The sequence below is a fragment of the Fringilla coelebs genome (genome assembly GCF_963513975.1).
Source record: "Fringilla coelebs genome assembly, chromosome: 6".
NCBI lineage: Eukaryota > Metazoa > Chordata > Aves > Passeriformes > Fringillidae > Fringilla > Fringilla coelebs.
This window is the reverse complement of record NC_140034.1, coordinates 44,332,619-44,352,434: the sequence shown is the minus strand read 5'-3', so window position 1 is coordinate 44,352,434 and position 19,816 is coordinate 44,332,619. Positions and strand designations below refer to the sequence as shown.

General features: G+C 40.6%; 1 protein-coding gene across 2 annotated transcripts in view; it reads left to right on the top strand.

Moving 5' to 3' along the window:
* LRP5 (LDL receptor related protein 5) overlaps positions 1–6,813 on the top strand; it is a 127,359-nt gene extending 120,546 nt beyond the window's left edge. For both annotated transcript variants that reach the window (XM_084207651.1, XM_084207652.1), the window contains 4 exons: positions 1,352–1,588; positions 2,869–3,008; positions 5,883–5,980; positions 6,467–6,813. In XM_084207651.1, the coding sequence (XP_084063777.1) occupies positions 1,352–1,588; positions 2,869–3,008; positions 5,883–5,980; positions 6,467–6,728 (737 nt within the window). In that variant the 3' untranslated portion in view covers positions 6,729–6,813. The remainder of the gene's footprint in view (positions 1–1,351; positions 1,589–2,868; positions 3,009–5,882; positions 5,981–6,466) is intronic.
* The last annotated feature ends 13,003 nt before the right edge of the window (positions 6,814–19,816 follow it).

Here is a 19,816-nt window from a genome sequence, read left to right as displayed (position 1 = left end):
GCTGTGGTTTCCCACTTGACTGAGGGAGAGAACTCAAGTAGGGAATAAAAACGATTGCTACCTTTTAGATAAGGATCTTGCATTCAAAAGAAGCTAGGTCTAACCAAAATGAGAATTTTGTTTTAAAATAGCTTATTTGGGAACATGTTTTAATTTTGGCTTTGCTTTTTTTCTGGTATCATGGCTGAACTAATCTGACTATTTGGAAATTAGGACCTTAGCTGACATAAAAGTTGTCATGCGCTAGTAATTGTGAAAAAAACAAAGGCTTTAAGACAGAAATAAGTTCTGATGCTGAGCTGTTAAGAGCTTTTTCCTAGATCTTTGTCTTTCCTTATCTTCCTTCTCCAATTGCAGTTGTTTTTCATTCCCTTCCGCTGAAGTGGAAACCAGAACCGCTGGAGAAAAATTTTATGAAGTGAATGCCTGAATCTTATATGAACCCTTTCCCCTCTTACAACTTCATCAGGGGGGGAAGGGTGTATAGTTAGAACAGAGCATGTAGACTTTGGACAAGTTTATTTTGATTTCTTCACTTTTTGAATATATCTATTAGTGTATGTTAAAGAGGTGTGAATCACATGGAAAAAATTGCTTTCCCTGAAGACCATCGCATATGTGAAAAACAGAGAGGTGTCAGGTTTATCTGGCAAGAATTTTGAATGTGTTACCCATAATCAGGGAGAGCTGTGAGGTGTAGCTCATCTCAAATACTGCAGCACCTTTTATTACTTAACATTTGGCTCCATAAGGGGAAAAAATAGTCAGTAGAAAATAATTGAGATACTTTGGATTGTGTTTTCCTTCCAATTTATAAGGTAGGGTTTCTTTGAAAGCAAGTAATATTTTAGGAAGGAAAAGTATTCTAAGATCTGTATTAACTAGGAAGACATCCACTGCTTAGTATATATGATACCTTCCCTACTGATAGGTTTTCTTGATTTTTCATGCTGTTGCTAGCCCACATGGCTTCTGAGAGGGCAATCCTCTCTGATTAAGGACTTAATATTTACAAGTATCCTCTGTCTTTGACCCATTGACTTCGGAGGGCAGAGAAGAAAAGGAAACTTTCTAGACTGTTGTTCTGTCAAGATGAGTAATCCTGTTACAAGATAAATTGCTAGACAAAATGAAGAGTACTTTGCTCATACTGCTTTATGGAGGGGAAGAGAAAACATGAAGTCTTGTGTACTGAATCAGAATATCTGGAGTCACTGCAGATGCTTTTAAAGGCACTGTGTGAATGAATGGTTGTGTGCTGCCTGATTTGCTCAATGAGCTCCAGGACAGCAGCATGTACACCGCTCCATGTTTAACGACCATGTTTCATTTTCTTCTCCTCTCTTTCCAGAAAAATCGAAGCCAGCCTCAGACGACTCCCAGCCACACAGCAGTGCCATCGGCCCTGTCATTGGGATAATCCTGTCCCTTTTTGTCATGGGAGGAATGTACTTTGTGTGCCAGCGGGTGGTGTGCCAGCGCTACGCCGGGCCCAACAGCCCCTTTCCACATGAGTATGTCAGTGGCACCCCCCACGTCCCTCTCAATTTCATCGCTCCAGGAAGTTCTCAGCATGGCACTTTTACTGGTAAGGGTGCCTGCATCCAGTCAGTACCATTCCATTGTCTGGATTTCAAGTTTTACGCATGATAAAGGCTGCTAGGTGTGGAGTTTTCAAAGAGCGGAAATGAGATGTTGGTCTGCTCGGTGATTTTGGTATGAATCTGTCATTTGAATCAAAAATGTAAAATCTGCTAGCTTTTCTTGCACTTTAATGGCTATGGTCAGCTATTCCTGCTTAAATTATGTTACTATGGTTATAAAGAGTTTCTTGTGGTAGGAAATAAAATTGGAGGATGAAGTAATTGCAGGTGAAATCTTCACAGGGATGTTCTAAATTGGACTTCACACTAAAGCTTTTCTAATTAAGGCAAGTATCAGTGGTTTTCATCTATACTTCTGTAGGTGCTAAACCAAGCTGTCATTCTGATTCTCATCCGTATTTGTTAGCTTTTTCTAATCCATATTGTTGTGACAAGTTACAACAGCTGAAAATCTTATTATTTATGTTAATTCTAAAGAAAATACAGGTTTCTAATACCATGGCATTTCCAAGAAGAATATATAATCATGAATGATGATTGCAAATACTTACTCTGCTTGTAATAAATATTTCCTGCATTTGAAAAAAAAAAAGTTCTGAAAACTTCCCAGGCTTAACTCTTACATTAGCACTGAATAGTCTGACAGGAAGAAGCTGAAAATGAATTGTCTGAGTTAAGAGTGTATTGTAGTAAAACAGATTGGAGAATGATGTCTTCCATTTTCCTCTAACTCAGGTTTCCTTCTTTTTGTCCCTTCTGATTTTCAATTTCTGCTGTGATTTTTTTTAATTAAAATATTTGAGTTTTGCAGTTTTTTCTTTTACTTGCAATTGAATTTCTTGCAATGGAAATTGAAACTTTGGAGGTCTCAAGCTTGATTTTTTGGGGGGCCTTGTATAATGTTGTTGTTTTTGGTTTTTTTTTTTTGCAACTGCCTAAATTTGTTTAATTGGAAAATTTCTTTGTTAATTTGGGTGAACAGTTTGGGTCAGCTATTCTGAAGATTCCTTTCTCAGCAATGTGATAGTAGGTTTTGAGTTCAGTGCTGCAGTGAGACAATAGGTGGTCTGAGGGTGAAATGTTTTCTTTACAAAAAATGTCTGTTCCTTGTAATCCTGAAGTTTTTACATAAAGCACTCTTCCCAAGGTGTGACAACCATTATCATTGCATGGGTTTGCTAAGCTAGGAATTTGGTTTCTGTTTGGCATTGACAGATAACACTGTGGTTTATCTAACCTTGTCTTCCTCTCTGTTTCAATGCAGGCATCTCTTGTGGAAAGTCCATGATTAGCTCCATGAGTCTCATGGGAGGAAGCAGTGGTGCCCCATTGTATGACAGAAACCATGTTACTGGAGCATCTTCAAGCAGCTCATCCAGCACTAAAGCCACTTTCTATCCACAGGTATGTCTGGGAAATGCACCAGTGAGTTAGCTATCTCCTCCTTCTGAAGAAAGGAAAGGTGAAATTTTGTGCTTACTAAATAGATGTTAACAACTGTTAACAACTCTTGGATGTTCCTGTTTATGACATGCAGGCCCATTTTGACACTCACTGAACTTCACAAAAGGGCTTTGTTGTAGTCCATCAGGATTATACAGTGCTCTGCAATGTCCAGAATGTTTTGTTATCAGAGTGACACTCAGTTGGTTTGTTCCTGGATACTTCTGTTCTTCCCTTGGAGATGCCACCTCCTTTGTTAACTCTGATGGCCATGGCCCAATGACATTTTGCACTGCCTAATGTTGCAGGCACACATGGAATAATAAGGCAAGCAAAACAAAAGGGGACTGGAATACAAACATATGAAATAAGCTTGACTTGCTGTTTAGATCAAATGTCGATTGTTGATTCAGAAAACGAAGTGCATGCACTGGGGGAAAACACTGGTACAGCAGGGTGAGGCAGAGGTTACTTTGCTTGCATTTTTTCAGCTATAATTTAGCTCCATTTCTGACTTTGGAGTGTTAGAAGTGACAGAATTCTCGTCCCCATATCACAGCTTCACAAATTCCAACATGTATATTCTGAACGGAAAGAGTCCTCTCTGAATATGTAGGAGAGACATACAAAGGTTCCTGTTTGCCAGCATATTTTGTCATGAGTTTTTTCCATTGTGCTTCTGAGCAATACATCCATTGGATTTTAGGCACACACAAGAAGCTGCCAGAGTTGATCTGCCAGCTTTGGAGGGGATTTTTGTGTAGTATTGAATCAGGAGCCCACACGCTCTGTGGGTATGCATGCATTTGTGTTTACACGTAAGCTGTTAGCCTCTGTGTGGGCATTTTGATTGATGGCATTTTGGCCAGTTACAAAGGTACTTTCTCTCCCTTTAAGAAGGGCAGAAATGGAGAAGAGAGGCTTGTGAGCTTATCTGCTGGTAAGATAAAATTGGGTATGTACTTCTTGCATTGTGAAGCTATCAAGAAGCAGATGAACTCAGGAACTCAGCAGCCCTCCTAATTTAGCTTGTCTCATGCATCACCGGTGTCTCTGTAATGTGCTGAACAATTTCATGCTAGACCTGACTATGTGTCAGTACCACGCTAAAAAGGATGAACTGAAAAAACACTTACTTAAGTAAAGCTTGAAAGAGAAAAGAAGCCCGAGAGCTGATCTGCCTGTGTGATTCTATGGGATCTGTGTCGGCCAAAAGATCAACTCTTCCGTTTGACTTCTGGCCTAAGTTAATCTGACTGTTGCTGGGAATTCTTTTTCCACGCTTTGCTATGTCAGCCAGGGCCTGCAGGGAGGATACCAGCATTTCCTTCATGAAAGGCATGCTGGGTTCTTAGAAGGAAGCTATTGCAAGGGCTTTGTTATGTTAAGGTTCTGTTTAATCCAGACATTTTGGGGAGTTCTGCCCGGTAGCTAATTACCCAGCTTGATGATAATAATCAAAAGGACAGATCTGAGCACCTTCATTTTCTTGGCTTTTTTGGTTTGTTTAACACATCTTTGTGGTACTGAGAGGTGCTCCAGTGAATAGAGACTGGGAAAGAATCAGTGTCAATGAAGTTATGCCACTTACATACCTGAGAACCTGGCTCCAGGTTGCCACTGCTGTATTTAGTCTCAACATGCAGTGGTACTGATGCAGCTCAGGGTGCCAATAGGAGTGAATCCACGAGTAGCATGCAGTGCTCCTCCAAGGAAGAAGATTTCTGAAAGATGGCCTTGGGATAGTTACTCATCACTCCCCACAGCTGCCAAAGGTTGCCTGCCTTCACATGATTCTGGGTGCAGGGCTTGTCAGTATAACCATGAGCTCAGCTCAAAGGCCAGGAATCACTTTGCTGGGTGCTGCACACTGAAGACCCAAACAATGATCTCCACTCAGTGATTTTTACAGTGTTTTTGTGGGAAGAGAGCAGAAGCAGAGGAAGGATGGTCAATGGAGCAGGCCATGAGTGGGCCGAATGCCCAGCGCAGGCAGTGTATGAAATGTGCACATCAGTAGCAAGGCTCAGTCAACAGCATTGGTGTAATTTTCCACACTGGAACAGATAAAATGCACTTCTCAGGTTTAGGCCAATGCCCTAATGGATGTGTCAGACATTCAACTTCCTGATGGTAGAAGAATCCTAAATAATTTTGCAGCCTGCTAAACATTTTCTTGTGTGAAGGCTACCAGTAACTGTGTAAACACTCATAGCTGAGCTGTATGTATGTGTATGCTGTCTATATGCACACACAGACAGGCTATAAATATTTTTTAGCTCACTGGCATTTTGCATTGTGAACTCTGCCAAAATGATATGTTTACAGAACAAGAGTAAAAATGAAGTGTTCAGGGAAGGATGGTAAAGGAATAGTAAGGGAACTTGGCTCGTTATAGTAAAGGAACTTGGCTTCCTGACCCTACTATTGACTGGGGACAGGTTTAGGGTCTGGGAGTGGAACATACTTTATTTCCAATAGCATCTGCTGAGGATGCTATCAGTCCTTATGTCCAAGGAAGTGCACTCAGATTCAGCCAAACTGGGTCTCATTTCCAGCTTTATTCCAGCCTTCCAGCATAATAACAGATGTGGCAAGGAAGCAAATTCCCTGTGCTGAGAACTTTGAAGGCCTGCACAGTACCTAAGTCCAAAGTAAAGTCTTGTAATGAACATCTGTGATCTTTAAAAATGCATTAACACATCCAAGCAGCAAGGAGAGAGCAAACTAGGATAATGATGAATGACAGGGTGAGGGCATCAATACTATTTTCAATCGAAGTAAAACTGTATAATTAACCCAAAATTTCACACTTCTTTTTCTTGTTGTTTCTAGATTTTGAACCCTCCTCCTTCCCCAGCTACCGATCGCTCCTTATACAATGCAGAGATGTTTTATTCCTCAAACATTCCTTCAAACACAAGATCTTACAGGTACAGTTCAGATAAAAAGGGTTGCTGAATCTTCTATTTATCTGCCTTTAGTTCTGGATCTTGTTCAGACTTCATTTAAAAATCTTTTTCTTTCTTAATAAATGACCATTCAAATTATGTACGTTATATTGCTATGTAAGTCCCTGTTGGTGTTTTCTGCTTATTCTCTTGAGCTTAACTTAAAACTCTTTCATGAGTAAATCTATTTGTTAGTGACTGGGTTAAATGGTCATAGTGGTCTCCTCTGGTAGGTTAGGGGCTGGAAGAATGTGCTGCTGGCTAAGGGTAGTTGTGCCATTCAAAATTGACACAGTTCGGGTACTTCCTGTTGGATTTCTCTGAGAGTCTGAATCAAGGCTCACGTAGTATCAATGAGCAGGCATCTTCACTGAACACACAGAGCTCTTCAATCCCTTTCTTTTTTCCTTCTTTTCTCCCCAGATTGCAAATAATGCATGTGCTTTGTTCATTTTTGGTTTCGTGCAGGCCGTACCTGATACGAGGGATAGCTCCACCCACGACCCCGTGCAGCACAGATGTCTGTGACAGTGACTATACCACGAGTCGATGGAAGGCCAACAAATACTACATCGACTTAAATTCAGACTCAGACCCTTATCCCCCTCCACCCACACCTCGCAGTCAGTACATGTCGGCAGAAGAAAGTTGCCCTCCGTCTCCTGCCACGGAACGAAGCTATTTTCACCTCTACCCCCCTCCACCCTCTCCTTGTACAGACTCTTCATGACCTCAACAGAAGGAACTTTTCCTGTAAATATTTTAAAATATGAACAGATTTAAAATATATATTTTATGATTTAAAAATAAATCTGGGTGGGAATTAAACAAAACTAAATGTGAATAAAAATGGGTGGGAGGGGTGGGGCTGTGAAAAATTGTACAGAGGAAGAATATTTATAAAATTGATTTTTTTAACTTAATTTCCATTCTTTTGTGCCATATTTGCCTTTTTGAAGTCATGTAACTGACTCAGTCTCCAAAGGATTTGGGGAGGGAATGTTGAAACTTTCTGCATTTTTAAGTCACCTTTTTATGTGCAAAAAGTGTATGTGTTCTTGTCATTAATGTGAGACAAGAAAATTAAGTGGCTTGTGGGAGGGGGGTCACTTAAAGAAAGATGCGGGCTTTTACCTAAAGAAAAAAACCCATTTAAATACAATTGTCAGTATCATCCCTCCCCACCAGGGGAAGAAAACATGCAGGATCACAACTCTTAGATGCTCCTGTTTGCAAGTGAGCTGAATGCTTCCCAGCAGAACTTGAGTGCCAAGACCTGAATTTCAAACCTTCCTCTCCATCTGCTTAGCATTGAACTGGAAGAACACTTCTCTTGGCCAAACCTTCCAGGTTAACTAAACCCACAGGCGTCACGTCCTACCTCATGGCAGTGGCACTCTGCACATGGCCAATTCTATAACTGATTCAGGCTAAGTAAGATCAGTCCTAAAAAACTTGGTTTAGGCCCTACCAGATCCCCACCTGACTGGGTGAATGGTAGCAGAAGCAGTTGTACTGACCTCTGGGTGACAGCAAGGGTCAAGTTTGAAGTGGTATTTAAGCTAAGAGAAATGCCCAGCAAACTGCAGATTTGCTCAGACTCGCCATTTTAATAGTGATGCAACCAAGCTCCTTCATCCTTCCTTGTGAAGCTTTGGTGACTGTCTGGGAAGAAGCTGTAATGGTCAGCTGCTTCTTAAAACACAGTGCTAGTTTTCTTTTCTTGAAAGTCCTGTAATCACTGTGCCAGGTTTCTGAGGTGTTCACCCGTGTTGACTTGATCAGAGAATTGTTTCATCTCTTAATATTCATTTTCCAAAGTGGAACAAAATAGTCACTTGTATTCAAATGAGGAAAGTTGTTTGGGTTTTAACTGGTGTTTGCAGAAAAATGGTATCCGCATAGCTCAAATCAAGAATCAGTTTAGTCATATCTCATAAAAATTTGCCACATGATTCAGATTTAGAAATAAGTAGAAAAATGAATAGAAGAGGGAGAAAAGACGAATACTTCTTTTCTATTCATGCTGATATAAAATTATTAACACGTACAAACTGCTGTAACCTCAGGACACCAAGATCAACAAAGTGCTTGTTTCCATTCCTACCAAAAAAAAAAAGGAATGGGGGAGCTAGAATCAGTCCCTTTCAAATTCAGAAGACAAATTTTTGCTTTAATTGCTCTTTCTCTTTAGCAAAAATGATTTGGTATTGTATGGCACTTTATAAATTCAGCACTGGTGATGATAGTGGGAGTGCCCGCTTGGGACATCTGAGGGAAGTTCTGAATATGCAAACTTGCACCTGTTTCTGCAGCTGCTCAGTAAAAGATGTGTTGGGCCTTCAACAGCTTTAATATTGATGGCAACAATGAACACTTTTTCTTGTTTGAACTAAAATTGGCTTTGGGTCTTCTTAGCAAGTTATTTGAGAGCACATCAGAGGAACCCTACAACTCCAGGAGAGAGGTCTTTGTTGTGTGGTGGAAGGGCTGGGACCAAAGTGTTCTGATCCACTTTGTGATTTCAGATTTATTAGTCCAGATCTGTTCTACCTGTCTGCATAGTTCAAGGATAGGATTTGTGCTGTCACTAGTGTGTTACTAAAACTCCTAAAGTAGCTTTTGCTACCTTCATGTCTAAATTTTTACTTGAGAAATTAAGCGCAAAGTGGATGATTTTTCATAGAGAAGAGTACAGAAATGGAGTTGAAGAAAGGGTTCTTTCCTCCTCCCCTATCAACATTAACAATTTTGTACTATGCTGTGATGGGCAAGCTTATCAGGTTTGTTACTCTTGGAGTGACTTAGCCAATCTCTGAACTGATGGTTTGGTGAAAGAAAGCAATTCTCATGTGATCATGTTTCAACTAACTAAAGTAGGAATATACATCCCCAGGATATTTTATGTGCCTCATGAGTTGTATAAAAGAGTATTTGTTCTGCAGTTGGTAGTCCAATTTCATATCATACATAATTTTCTGCTTGATAACTATTCACTATTTATAATGAATTCATTAGTTGTTTCATGTCACAGTTCTAGCTTAGAGATATACCACATTAATTTTCCTGTATTCCTGTGATGGCACAGGATGCAGAATTACTTTTTTTTTTTTTCATTAAACCACTGATCTTTTTTAAGAGCCATGACTATAAGAATCCTAACCACTCCATCTAAAGATTTGTATCCTATTAGCAACATTGGAATTGAGTCCAAGAAAATTAGCATTTTTACTGAGAGCTGAACTATCTTAAGAGTCACATTCTTTTGGAGCTTAGTTTTCAAGAAGGAAGGAAGCATTTGCTGAATTGGGTGAATTAATTGTACATTTTTATTTCAATTGAACATTCATAGCCTCTTGCTGTTGATGTTTGCTGAGGAATTGCCTTCTCTCAGGCACCTGAAGTTTGGTGATGAAAATCAAAGCCCCACGCTGCTCCATATTACTGACATTAAAAGCCTTTTCCAAAAAAGATTTGTATACAAATTTAGCATCTTAACATTTAAATACTAAATATTATTTTTGATTGCTGTGGACTATATACTTTAAAAGGATTACTGCACTCCAGGTATTAGAAAAGACCAGGAAGAAAATCTGAACAACAGGAACTACTAATTTCCAGAATATCCCCTGTGTTCTTAGTGGTTTCCATCCTGTGAACTTTCAGGCTAAAACATAGAAAATTGGTCCTATTTTCTTCTAGATAAGGATGAGAAAAGGACTTGCGGGGAATTAGAAGGTGCATATGAGAAATCCTGGCAGTTCAGGGATGAATAGGAAATGTGTGGGGGAAAGTTGCCTTTTGGTGAGGCTTAAGCATGGTTGTAATAACTCAGAAGTTTTCTGTGAGAAAGCTGCCTGAAACATTTTAAGAGTTCTACCCTAATAACCTGCAGAGGGGTACATGTGATTCAGCTGCCTGTGTGAGCTTGTGAGTACTTGAATCAGTGTTTTCAACCACTACTTTCCAAGCCCATTGTGACTGCATTATTAGCACTTGAAACAACTCAGGGTGTAACAAGGAATGGTGTCTGGAGAGCAGCCAGTAATGGGCAAATGATATGGCTGATTCTGTGTTAGATGTAAGGGACAGATGGCCCAGCAGAGAGCAGCTTACCTGTCCTGCAGTGCTGCCATGAAAGCAGCCACTTGGCTCTTCCCTCCTGTAGAACTTGTCCCATCTGCAGGGCAGGTGTAGCGGCAGTGTGAGGCTGGTAGGTGAATGGACAAGTAATCATCTTTGACAGTCAAGGGTTCCTTCATTTCAAGGAACAGTTTTGGAAATTACAGCTTGACTTGAGCTAGACTGGTCTATAGCCACTGAACCTTTAAATTTTAATAACTAGAGGTAGTGAATTTGTTCTGGTTGAGTCTGAGGAAAATTCACGAGCACTATCCCAGCTGCCTTACTTAAGATTTCTTACTCAGATTTCTTCTGTCTGGACAGATCATTAGAGAGCATTTAGGCTAGGATTAAGCTAAATCCATATGTATGACATGTAACAATTTCTTCAGGATAGTGTTATAGTACAAAATGCTCTGTGTCTAAAAATGAGATTATGCTATTATCAGCATATTCTAAAGAGGAGGGCAGAAATGAGTGGGAAACTAAATTCTTTTGGAGAAATGGAATTGATTTTTTCTGTGGTTTTCTAAGGTGCAGCCACATCCCTAAAAGTTCTGATTCTTTTCAAAGTAACAACAAAATTCCCTGTTCCCTCAATACCTGTTTTACAGACCTAGGATGGGCTTTCTGGAAATCTCCAGGCTTGTTTACCATAGATCTGTTTTCCACCTGGTATCAGAACGTCATGGGCAAGGTCCAAGGCTCATGATGTTCTCACCATGTTTATCCCAACTGGTGCCTTTGGATTCTAGGGCTTTTGACATTCTGACGCTGTGTGCACAGCAGTGGAAAAGGGTTTGGAAGCAGGAGCACTCAAGTAAGAGCTGGTCACTCTGGGCTGATGTCAGTCCTTGGTGGCCTGCAGGGTCAGATCCCTTTGCAGGGAGGGCTCCTGTGCTGCCCTTCCTTAGAGCCTCTCCAGCATGTTGTGCTACTTCACAAGGGTGCTCAGTTAAACATCACAAAAGTTGTGCGTCCTGTTGGCCTCAAGCATTTTTGGAAGCAGATCTCTTCTGTAATTTTGTTGGGGTTTATGTTGAGTCAGTCCAAATGAGTAACTGTGCTTACAATTGCACTACAAATTATATCCATTAATGTTGGGAAATGAAAACAGAAGGCAAGCATGTTCCCAATAATTAATGCCATGCACTCCATGCCTGGCACAGAGCCCTGAATTGGAAGCAGCATATTTGCTGTTACAGTGCTGAAGGACATTTTATAAAGGTCCATGCTTGGATAGAGCCTTAGACAAGCCACAGTCAAAGATAACTGTTTACAGCTCAATCATTTGGTGGTTGTTGTGTGTTGTTACTCAATTATGAATTATAAGTAGAGTCCTCCTTGTAAATTTGCCTTATCTGTAAGAGATTCATGGAAAGCTGAATCCTACACTCAGAGGGGTCTGCTGTTTCTGCTGCTGTTCCCTTAGGTACTGCAACACTTTCTGTTCATCACTGTATATAAAAATCCATTTCTACAGAAGTTGTAAGTTTAACTAAACAGCTTAAGGTATTTACTACACATTAAAAGAAATATTTAACAGGCATAGATATTTTCAATTCTCTTAGGTCTTCTGCCTCTCTTCCTGAGAACTTACTCTAGATTTTCTAAAGGGTGATTTTCTTTCATTTGTTTATTTTGAGGTTGGCCAGCTATGCTGTGGGCTTTTTCACATAAAATCATACTCCCTGTAAGGAAAAAAAACAAAAGGAAAAATTTATTTTAAGTCAATGTTACGCCTGCTGATAGGAATGATGGAAACCAGTCTGATGCATTCCACAACAAAATCCTTCAAAATGCCATGTTCTGACATGCTGACAGTCCTCCCAACCACCTGTGACAAGCTGCAACATCCTGGCTGTTCCCAGCATGAACCACAGCCCTGGTGCAGCCCACCTCTGGAGTCAGGGCTAGGTCCTCACCAGCCAACACAGAATCCTGGTGGATAGAAGATCACAATGACAATTCCTAAACGAACCGGTTTATATCGACAAAATACATGCAGAGAATGTGCTTAGAAGGACTTGTCAGAGGAGAAAAGCAAGTTTGACAGCTCCAGTGACAGACTAATTCAATGCCATTGACACCTCTGAAAAGCGAGTGCTCCCACTGATGCACCTTTCTGTAAATAAGAATGAGGCCGCTCTGGTGACAGCATTCCTGGGCTGGCTGCGTTTGACAAAGGGAGCCACATTCCCGTTTGATTTGTACAGAGATCCTGCAGCCTGTAAATAGTTGTACATGGAATTCATCAGCCTGTGGAGGTAAAACAAAGTGTTGAAAGCGGAAGGACAGCTGTGTGAAATTTGGGGGGGTATCATAAACACAACTCTAACCCAGACCGCTTTCCTACTCACTTGTATCGCAATTGCTGCTATTGTAAATGTACAGGAATATACAAAGAGTACCAAGAATTTTTATATAACCCACACGTAATCTTTTTATATTTATATTAAATTGTGTAATCTGCAAACAGCCTAATAATTACAGCTTTATATGTGTATCATTTTGTAGCATTTCTTACCTCAAAAAACAACCAAACCCAATACTTCAGTGCCTTGTGTATTTTAAACAGATTAACATATAAACTGGGGGAAAAAAAAGTAGATTGTACTCTGCTGGTTTTAACAAAGCTTTGTATTATTGTTAGGGTTCTCTTCAGTTAAAATACATACAGCCACAAGTTGTGGAACTAACTGAAAGCTTACCATTTCCGAGGTTTTTTTAGAGCATGCATGTTTTGAATTTGTAATATATTGGAGTTTCTCTCAAAAGCATTCTTTCAAGTTAACTTTGATTTATATATTCATATCTATTTCAACAGACATCCCAATACCTGTAAAAAATACATAGCATTTAAAAAAAAATGCCAGTAACTGATATTTACATGTTTGGGGATTAAATTAACGCTGTTTTCAGCATGTCACAATTTTCATTAGCGCCATAAAATCTTTATTGTGTTACAGAAAGTCTTTATCAATTATTTTTCCAAGCATGGCCTTCAAACACACAAATGACTTGGTAATACTGTTGTGAAAAAATCTTTGAGGCTGTCATCACTTCAGACCGTTGTACGTTAACAATTTTCTGGTCATGAAACTGCCATGTTTCTTTATGTTAACAAAACCAAAGGCTTGTTTGAAGTAACTGGTATTTTGTATAAATATTTGTACAGATAACAGACTCTGCTTTTGTACTATAGATTATGTGGATTTTGTTTTATAATAAATGCTTTAAAAAGAAATGCTTAGCAGCCATTTTATGAGCAAAGCTGTTTCATCACCTACAGTAGAGACAACCAGCCAGTATCACAACTGTTTTAGAGACTATTGAAGATAAGGACAGTGCTGTCTCCTTGATCTTAATTTTAAAATGTGCAACCATAGTGAGAGCTGGAAAGCAAATCAACTTTAAAATTAGAGTTGTTAGCTACAGAACTTACCACAAATTTGTCAGCATCATGACCTTATAAAAATTGTTACACTATATAGGAACAATCTCAATTGTTCTGACTAGGCCACATCTGATCTGTGTTTCTTTTTTAATTGTATTATATCTTCTAAACAGATGCTATAGGATGTCAAAGTAAACTTTTTTAATAATGACCTCTTTTTTTTTTATGGTGAACATACTTGAAAACTAGTTCTGTTGAGATTAGTTTTGTCTTGATTTGGGCAGTCAATATTGGTGGTCTCAGATTTGTGAGATTTAACCTAGAAGTCAAAATGATTTTCAGTGGAGATACCCCTTCTGCTGCATGCTGGTTAGATGGGACTCAGACTGAAGTGTTCCTGAGCAGTCATCAGCAGTCGTGGTGAAGTCCTGTTCTGCTTCTTCTGATTTTTCCAGGCTAGAGAAAAAATAGAGCATAAACATTTGTTTCCTACAAAGTTCTTCCAGGCTTTGCATTATACTGAACCAGAAAATGTGAAAAGAATTTTCCTCTTAGTCACATTATCCTTGCTAATAATGCTTAATATATATGGACCCTGGAGCAGCCATGTGATGACTGCCTACACCTAGTGATTTATACCATCACTGATTAGGATGGATTTATAGCTTGAAGGAAAATGACAAATCTGAACTTCTGGTGCTCTGCTCAGCCTGGAACAGGCCTTCCATCATACTGTTGTGTCAGAAAAGTTGGACCAAATTACCCAGAAGCATAGAAAGAGTTTTAGGATTTCATATGGCCTGAAGCAGAACAGCCCCACTCTTCTTTCTGGAACTCCTGGCTGTAGCTAGGCTTTCTCTCCTGTAAGATGCACAAGTTCCCCTTGGAGTGGACTCTGCCTGGTTGCAGGGAGGTGTCTGATACACACAATAGTACAGATTTCTGCACAGCATACCTACCATTCTGACTCCTCCAGTGCCTTAATCCCAGATGTTTCTTGAAACCAGGGGACTGAGTATTTTCTTTTTGCTCCAGAAAAGCTTGCTCACCTGTCTGGATGGTGAGCTTACACCTTACACTCCCACAATTTACAGATTTCTTAATGTTGTAACTGAGAAATAAAGCTCTGATACATCATTTGTCTGAATGGAATCTGAATACATTCCCAGGGCTGAACCTGTGGTCACAGGGAAGAGTGCCTAATCCCAAATCCACCTGAGCTTTTATGAAATTGCCCCAGCTGTTACTGTCTCTGGTGGGGCAGAGCAAAGTGTTTGGCTGATTTTGTGCAGCATCAATGAGGTTTGAACTGAATAACTGTGTCTGGATGTGCTAGGAAGTGGCTAAAGTGGTTGAAATGCATTCTGCCACAGCATGGGTGGCTCACAGCTGTGCTCAAGAACAGCCTGGTCCTGAACTATTCAGCTCCATAGATCTCCTTTCATGCTTTATGCCAGCCTCAAAGCTTCCTTACACATGGTGGTTGCTCCAAAGGACAAACATCATAAGTAACTAATGCCCTTCCTTTCTCCTCCTTTCTCCTAGCTTTTATTGTTGAGCAGACATTGTATCACATGGAATATATCCCTTTGGTCAGTGTGGGGATGTCCTCTCCTAAGATCTTGCCCACCCCCAGCACACTGGTGAGGGGTTACTGCTGGAGAGACAGCACTGATGCTATGGGAGGGCTGCTCAGGAGCAGCCAAAACACCGGGGTGCTGCCAACAATGCAAAGCACAGCACACAGCACCATGGCAGCTGACCTGGGAACATGAGTGCCATGCCAGGCAGACCCAATACACTGAGCCAGCTGTGCCCACACGCTGCCAAAAGCCCATGTAGAGTTATGGGCAGGAGTTGCTGTGAAACTAATGCTTTTTAGGACAGATATGGTTGCTTTTCACCCACCTGTACTCTGAGGGTTTAATGCAGGTTGTCCTTTGAGCGAATGGCCAGGGAATGGTGGGGCAGCCTTTGAGGCCATGGGTAGTGCTGCAGAGAGCAGGGTGGAGGCAAGGCAGTGCATGCTGAGTGGTTTCTGCAGGAGCAGCACTGCAGCAGGCTGCCCACGTCCCTGCTGACAGCACAGACATGCACACAACCTTCTACTGAGGAGGGCGGGTGGTTGCTGGAATCTGCTCAGAAAGCACAGATAGAAAGAGGGCTGGTGTGTGCAGGAGCCAATGCTGCTGTGGTTTTAGGCATCTCAAAAAGGCACCTGTCTATAATTAAGACAAAGGTAGCATCTGAGAAATGGAGGCTTGATGAGCCAGGCTAATTGCAGGACTCTGAGTATATTGAAGAAATTAAGCAAGGATTGTAACTGCAAGGGATATTGCCAGATCAGCTGGCTAAGATCACAGCTACAGTGAAGATTAGGACAAGCAATTTACATGGGTCTGCCCAGTTTGGGTTTTGATGGATTCTTCACAGAACACAACAGCTGGAAGAGGCACGGCAAGGGCAGGATAAGGTCTTGAATTTCCTCTTGCAATTAGAGACTAGTCTCTTGTCAGTAATTAACATGAATAGTAAATAGGCTTGAAGCTGGAGTGGCTTTTGGAATAGAAAAATGTCAACAGTTTACATATATTCTGGACAGCCTGCAAAGACAGGATCTGGGCTTGCCCTAATTGGGGTTAATGCCTTCTGTTAGTTTCCCAAAGGCAAAGCTACTTTGGCAATAAATCTGATTTAAGGGCAAGCAACAGCTTTGAGAATCTATTACTTGGGGAGCAACGTTTGTTACTGAACTTTGCATGGCCTAGAGGGTATAAGAAAGACTCATGAGAACAGGGACAATGCTTTCCATTGTATTTTAATTTGGCTTACCAGGCTATTGTTACAGGTTTAATTAGGACTTAATTTTCAGGCAATTTCTCTCATAGCTATCTGAAATCCTTCTAGGTTGTAAGGATGCAGATTTAGTGCTTATGCTTATTTTACCATAGTCATTGTACATAGTCAGTCACTAAAAATGAGAATAGAATTTGGGCATCAGGCTTCAAAGGTTTGTCAATTCCAATGCTATACATAGCCTGCAGCATTTGGAAGGCTTCATATCCTTAGCTTCTCTTTCCTGTTGTAGGTGGTTGTACCAAAAGCCCAGGTGCTGGGAACAAGAGTGGCAAGTGTTCAGTAGTTGGATTCCCTGGATCCAGACTAGACAGAAATGCTCAGGTAGGGAGGAGCTCATGAGCTGAGGTGCTGTCCTGATTTAGGAATGGTACTCTCCAATTCAGTGCCCCCACCAAGACAGCAACAATAGTGTAACAAAAGTGTAAAAAAGTGGACAAAGAGAAGGTAATTTACATGCACAATGCTTGCCAATGATGGTGGAAGGCTTCCCTCTGCCTGCCACACTTATCCCCAACTGGAAAAGAAACCTTTCTTTTCAGAAGTGAGGGAAAAAGGGAAAAAGATGCCCTTCCCATTCAGTTCCCATTCCTGCTTGTTAATGCCTGATATGCTACAGGAGCCAGCAATAAACAGAAGCCCAGGTGTTTTACATTTCTCAACTTGAATATTAAGCTTGGCCCTTGCAGGAAGGTTAATAAGGAATCCTGGCGGTATGTGAATATTTAATGGATTTTAGTCCTCATTGTTACCCCTTTCCTCTGGAGTTTTGGTTGCTCTATCCATAAAACGAAGTCTAAAGTTAGAGGCAAGGTAAGCAAGTGGTTAGTGGACTTGTTTGTTACACCCAGTTCCTGGGGAACAATGTTACCTGGGAGATGAATGCTGTGTGTGAGCAAATTCAGGAAGAATTAAACAGGGTTCAGGGAGGTTCCAAGTTTAAGAATCTGAGATGTAGAAAACCAACTGCTGTATCTGTACAGGATGAAGCAGCACACTTCAATTGAAAGATGAATGGGAACCCCCTTGTCTTTACTTGTGAACTTGCTTGGAGGACCAGACCTAAAAAATCAGGAATTGGTGATGAATGAGATTGAGGAATATGTGCATCTTGTCCTAAATTGGGTCTTGTGAGAGATAATGTATTTTGTCTCATTTTATAAGTTGGTATCTTGTTTCCATTTAGAACTGAGGGTAGGTTTTGTGAATTGAGCACTTGAAGAGTCTAGTTTATTTCCAGATCCTGCTGGATTTCTAGAGATGCAGCCAATAAGGAAACACTTAGAATCCCACCTTCAGTCTTGTTCCAGAAGTACTTCTCAAAGATTAGGCCTTGTAAAGACAGTAGCAGGTGTAGGGACAAAATCTTCTCAGTCTTACAACAGAGGATTGGATTTCATTGCCATGAGTGCATTTAAGGTTGGGGAAGAGATACCTGAAGAAGCACAGGATGGCTTTTCAGCTTGCTCACAAAAAAAAAAAACAAAAAAAAAACAACAAAACAAAAAAGGAAGAGGGCAGATGTCAAAGGAACTGTACCTTTTCTTTTAATTTTGCTACAAGGTTATTTTTTCTCTGGCTAGAAAAAAATTAATTACAGTAATTTTTAAAGGAATTTTCACTTCCTTCATATGTTCTGTGCCATTTGAGTTTGTTTAAAACACTTTAAATTACAGTATATTTTGAAGGCCAATTACTGTTTTCCAATTTATTTATTTATTTAATTGGACTGGCATGTTCTACCCTCACATTTTTATGTCAACCACTTCTGGTTTTTGGAACCTGTCAAATTATATGCAGCCTCCCCAGTGCCCAATACAGGGGGACAATCACTGCCCTAATCCTCCCGGCCACATCTGACATTTATGGGGAGACATCCATGTTAGAATATATATCAGTACTTCAGAGCTTAGTACTAAGCAAAGCCACAAGGTGGCACAGTCATCTGCTTTGAAGAGTTGCTCACCAAACTTCATTTCCCAAAGTTAACACAGCTCTAGAGCTTCCCTTTTCAAGGGGGAATCATCCAGCCTCTCTCCACCCCTGCGTTCGATTTCACAGGTGGGTGTAGCTTTCCTGAGAGTGACATTTTCGCTGTATCATAAAACCCTTCTATGGAAATACTTACATGGCAGTATTTTGATGCTGCTGCTAATTTTTCTCAGCCCTAGAAAATCTGTAACAGTAAACCCCCTTTTTTGCTGGTGGAAGTAGCATCTCTGCTAGGCAACAGTTTGCTTGGTGCCTGATTTCAGCATTAATACCATGACGCTTATGCAGGTTTTCAGAACAAGTTATCCCCTCATTTTCTTCTTTGGAGTACCACAGCATCTCAAAAAAACTAAATTCCTCTCAAACCACGGCAGAAAGGCAAATGCCCAGAGGGAACAAATGATCTTTTGGGGGAGAAAAAAAAAGGAAATAATGTCCTTATAGAACTTGTTTGCAGATACACCTGCATTTGTCAAGGGCATAGGGAGGATTTAGCATCACCAGGAAAAAGCAGTGCAGTAAAGGGAATCATCAGCATATCTGTCATTTTCTCTTATCTTCTTGCCTACCATGGAGTAAGTGCAGACACTTGGAGCTACTTCTGTTTGCTGGCACTAGGTGGAAATAATTTCTCTCATGTAGACTGTTTTGTTTGTCTTTGTCCTGGTTTAGGGCAAGTTGGGGAGAGAATAAGAAATAACTTGTCTCTAATAAAAAATATGCCAGTGCCCAACCTGTATGCAGACATCCTGGTCCCTTGGGCTGAAGAGCCAGTGTTTTGCTGTTTACTTCTGAAATGAAAGCAATGATGCATCTCTGCTTGGTGTTAAAAAGTTCTGACAACTGATCCTTCTGGTGTTGTTGAAAGTAGTTATTTGTCTATACGCATATTTACACACATTTTCTTCCCTGTCCCTCACTTCCGTACTGTCCCTTTTTGTAAATGTATGTAAAATTGCTATGTGTGTTATATCTCTCTAGATATAGATTTATCATTTCTACATATGCGTAGATATGAGGGCTTGGGAATCCGGAGAAATTAACTATCCTTGACTCTGTTGAAGTCAACCCCTGTATATATGCCAAGTCAAGCCAGATTCTCATGTAGAAAATGTACATTTATTCCCCTGTTCATCACTTCTGTACTGTCCCCTCTTTAAGCTTTGCTCCATGCCACAAACTTAAATGGCTGTGCTGAGTCTCCTCTCCTTTGTGAAGGCTTTGCTCATGGGGCAGATCAAACCTCAGGGACACAAGTATGATTCTCTTGGGTCCCAAGGCTGCTGCAGGAGCTGGCAGAGCTGGAAAGAGCCGGACTCAGGACTGGGTGCTCGCAAATGATGTGCCAAGCAAAGCCTGCTCCAAACTGTGCTGTTTATCGGCTGCAGAAGTCTAGAGTTTAATTCAACAAGAATGAGATCAAACTTCTAAAACTGCTTTGCTTTTCCTGT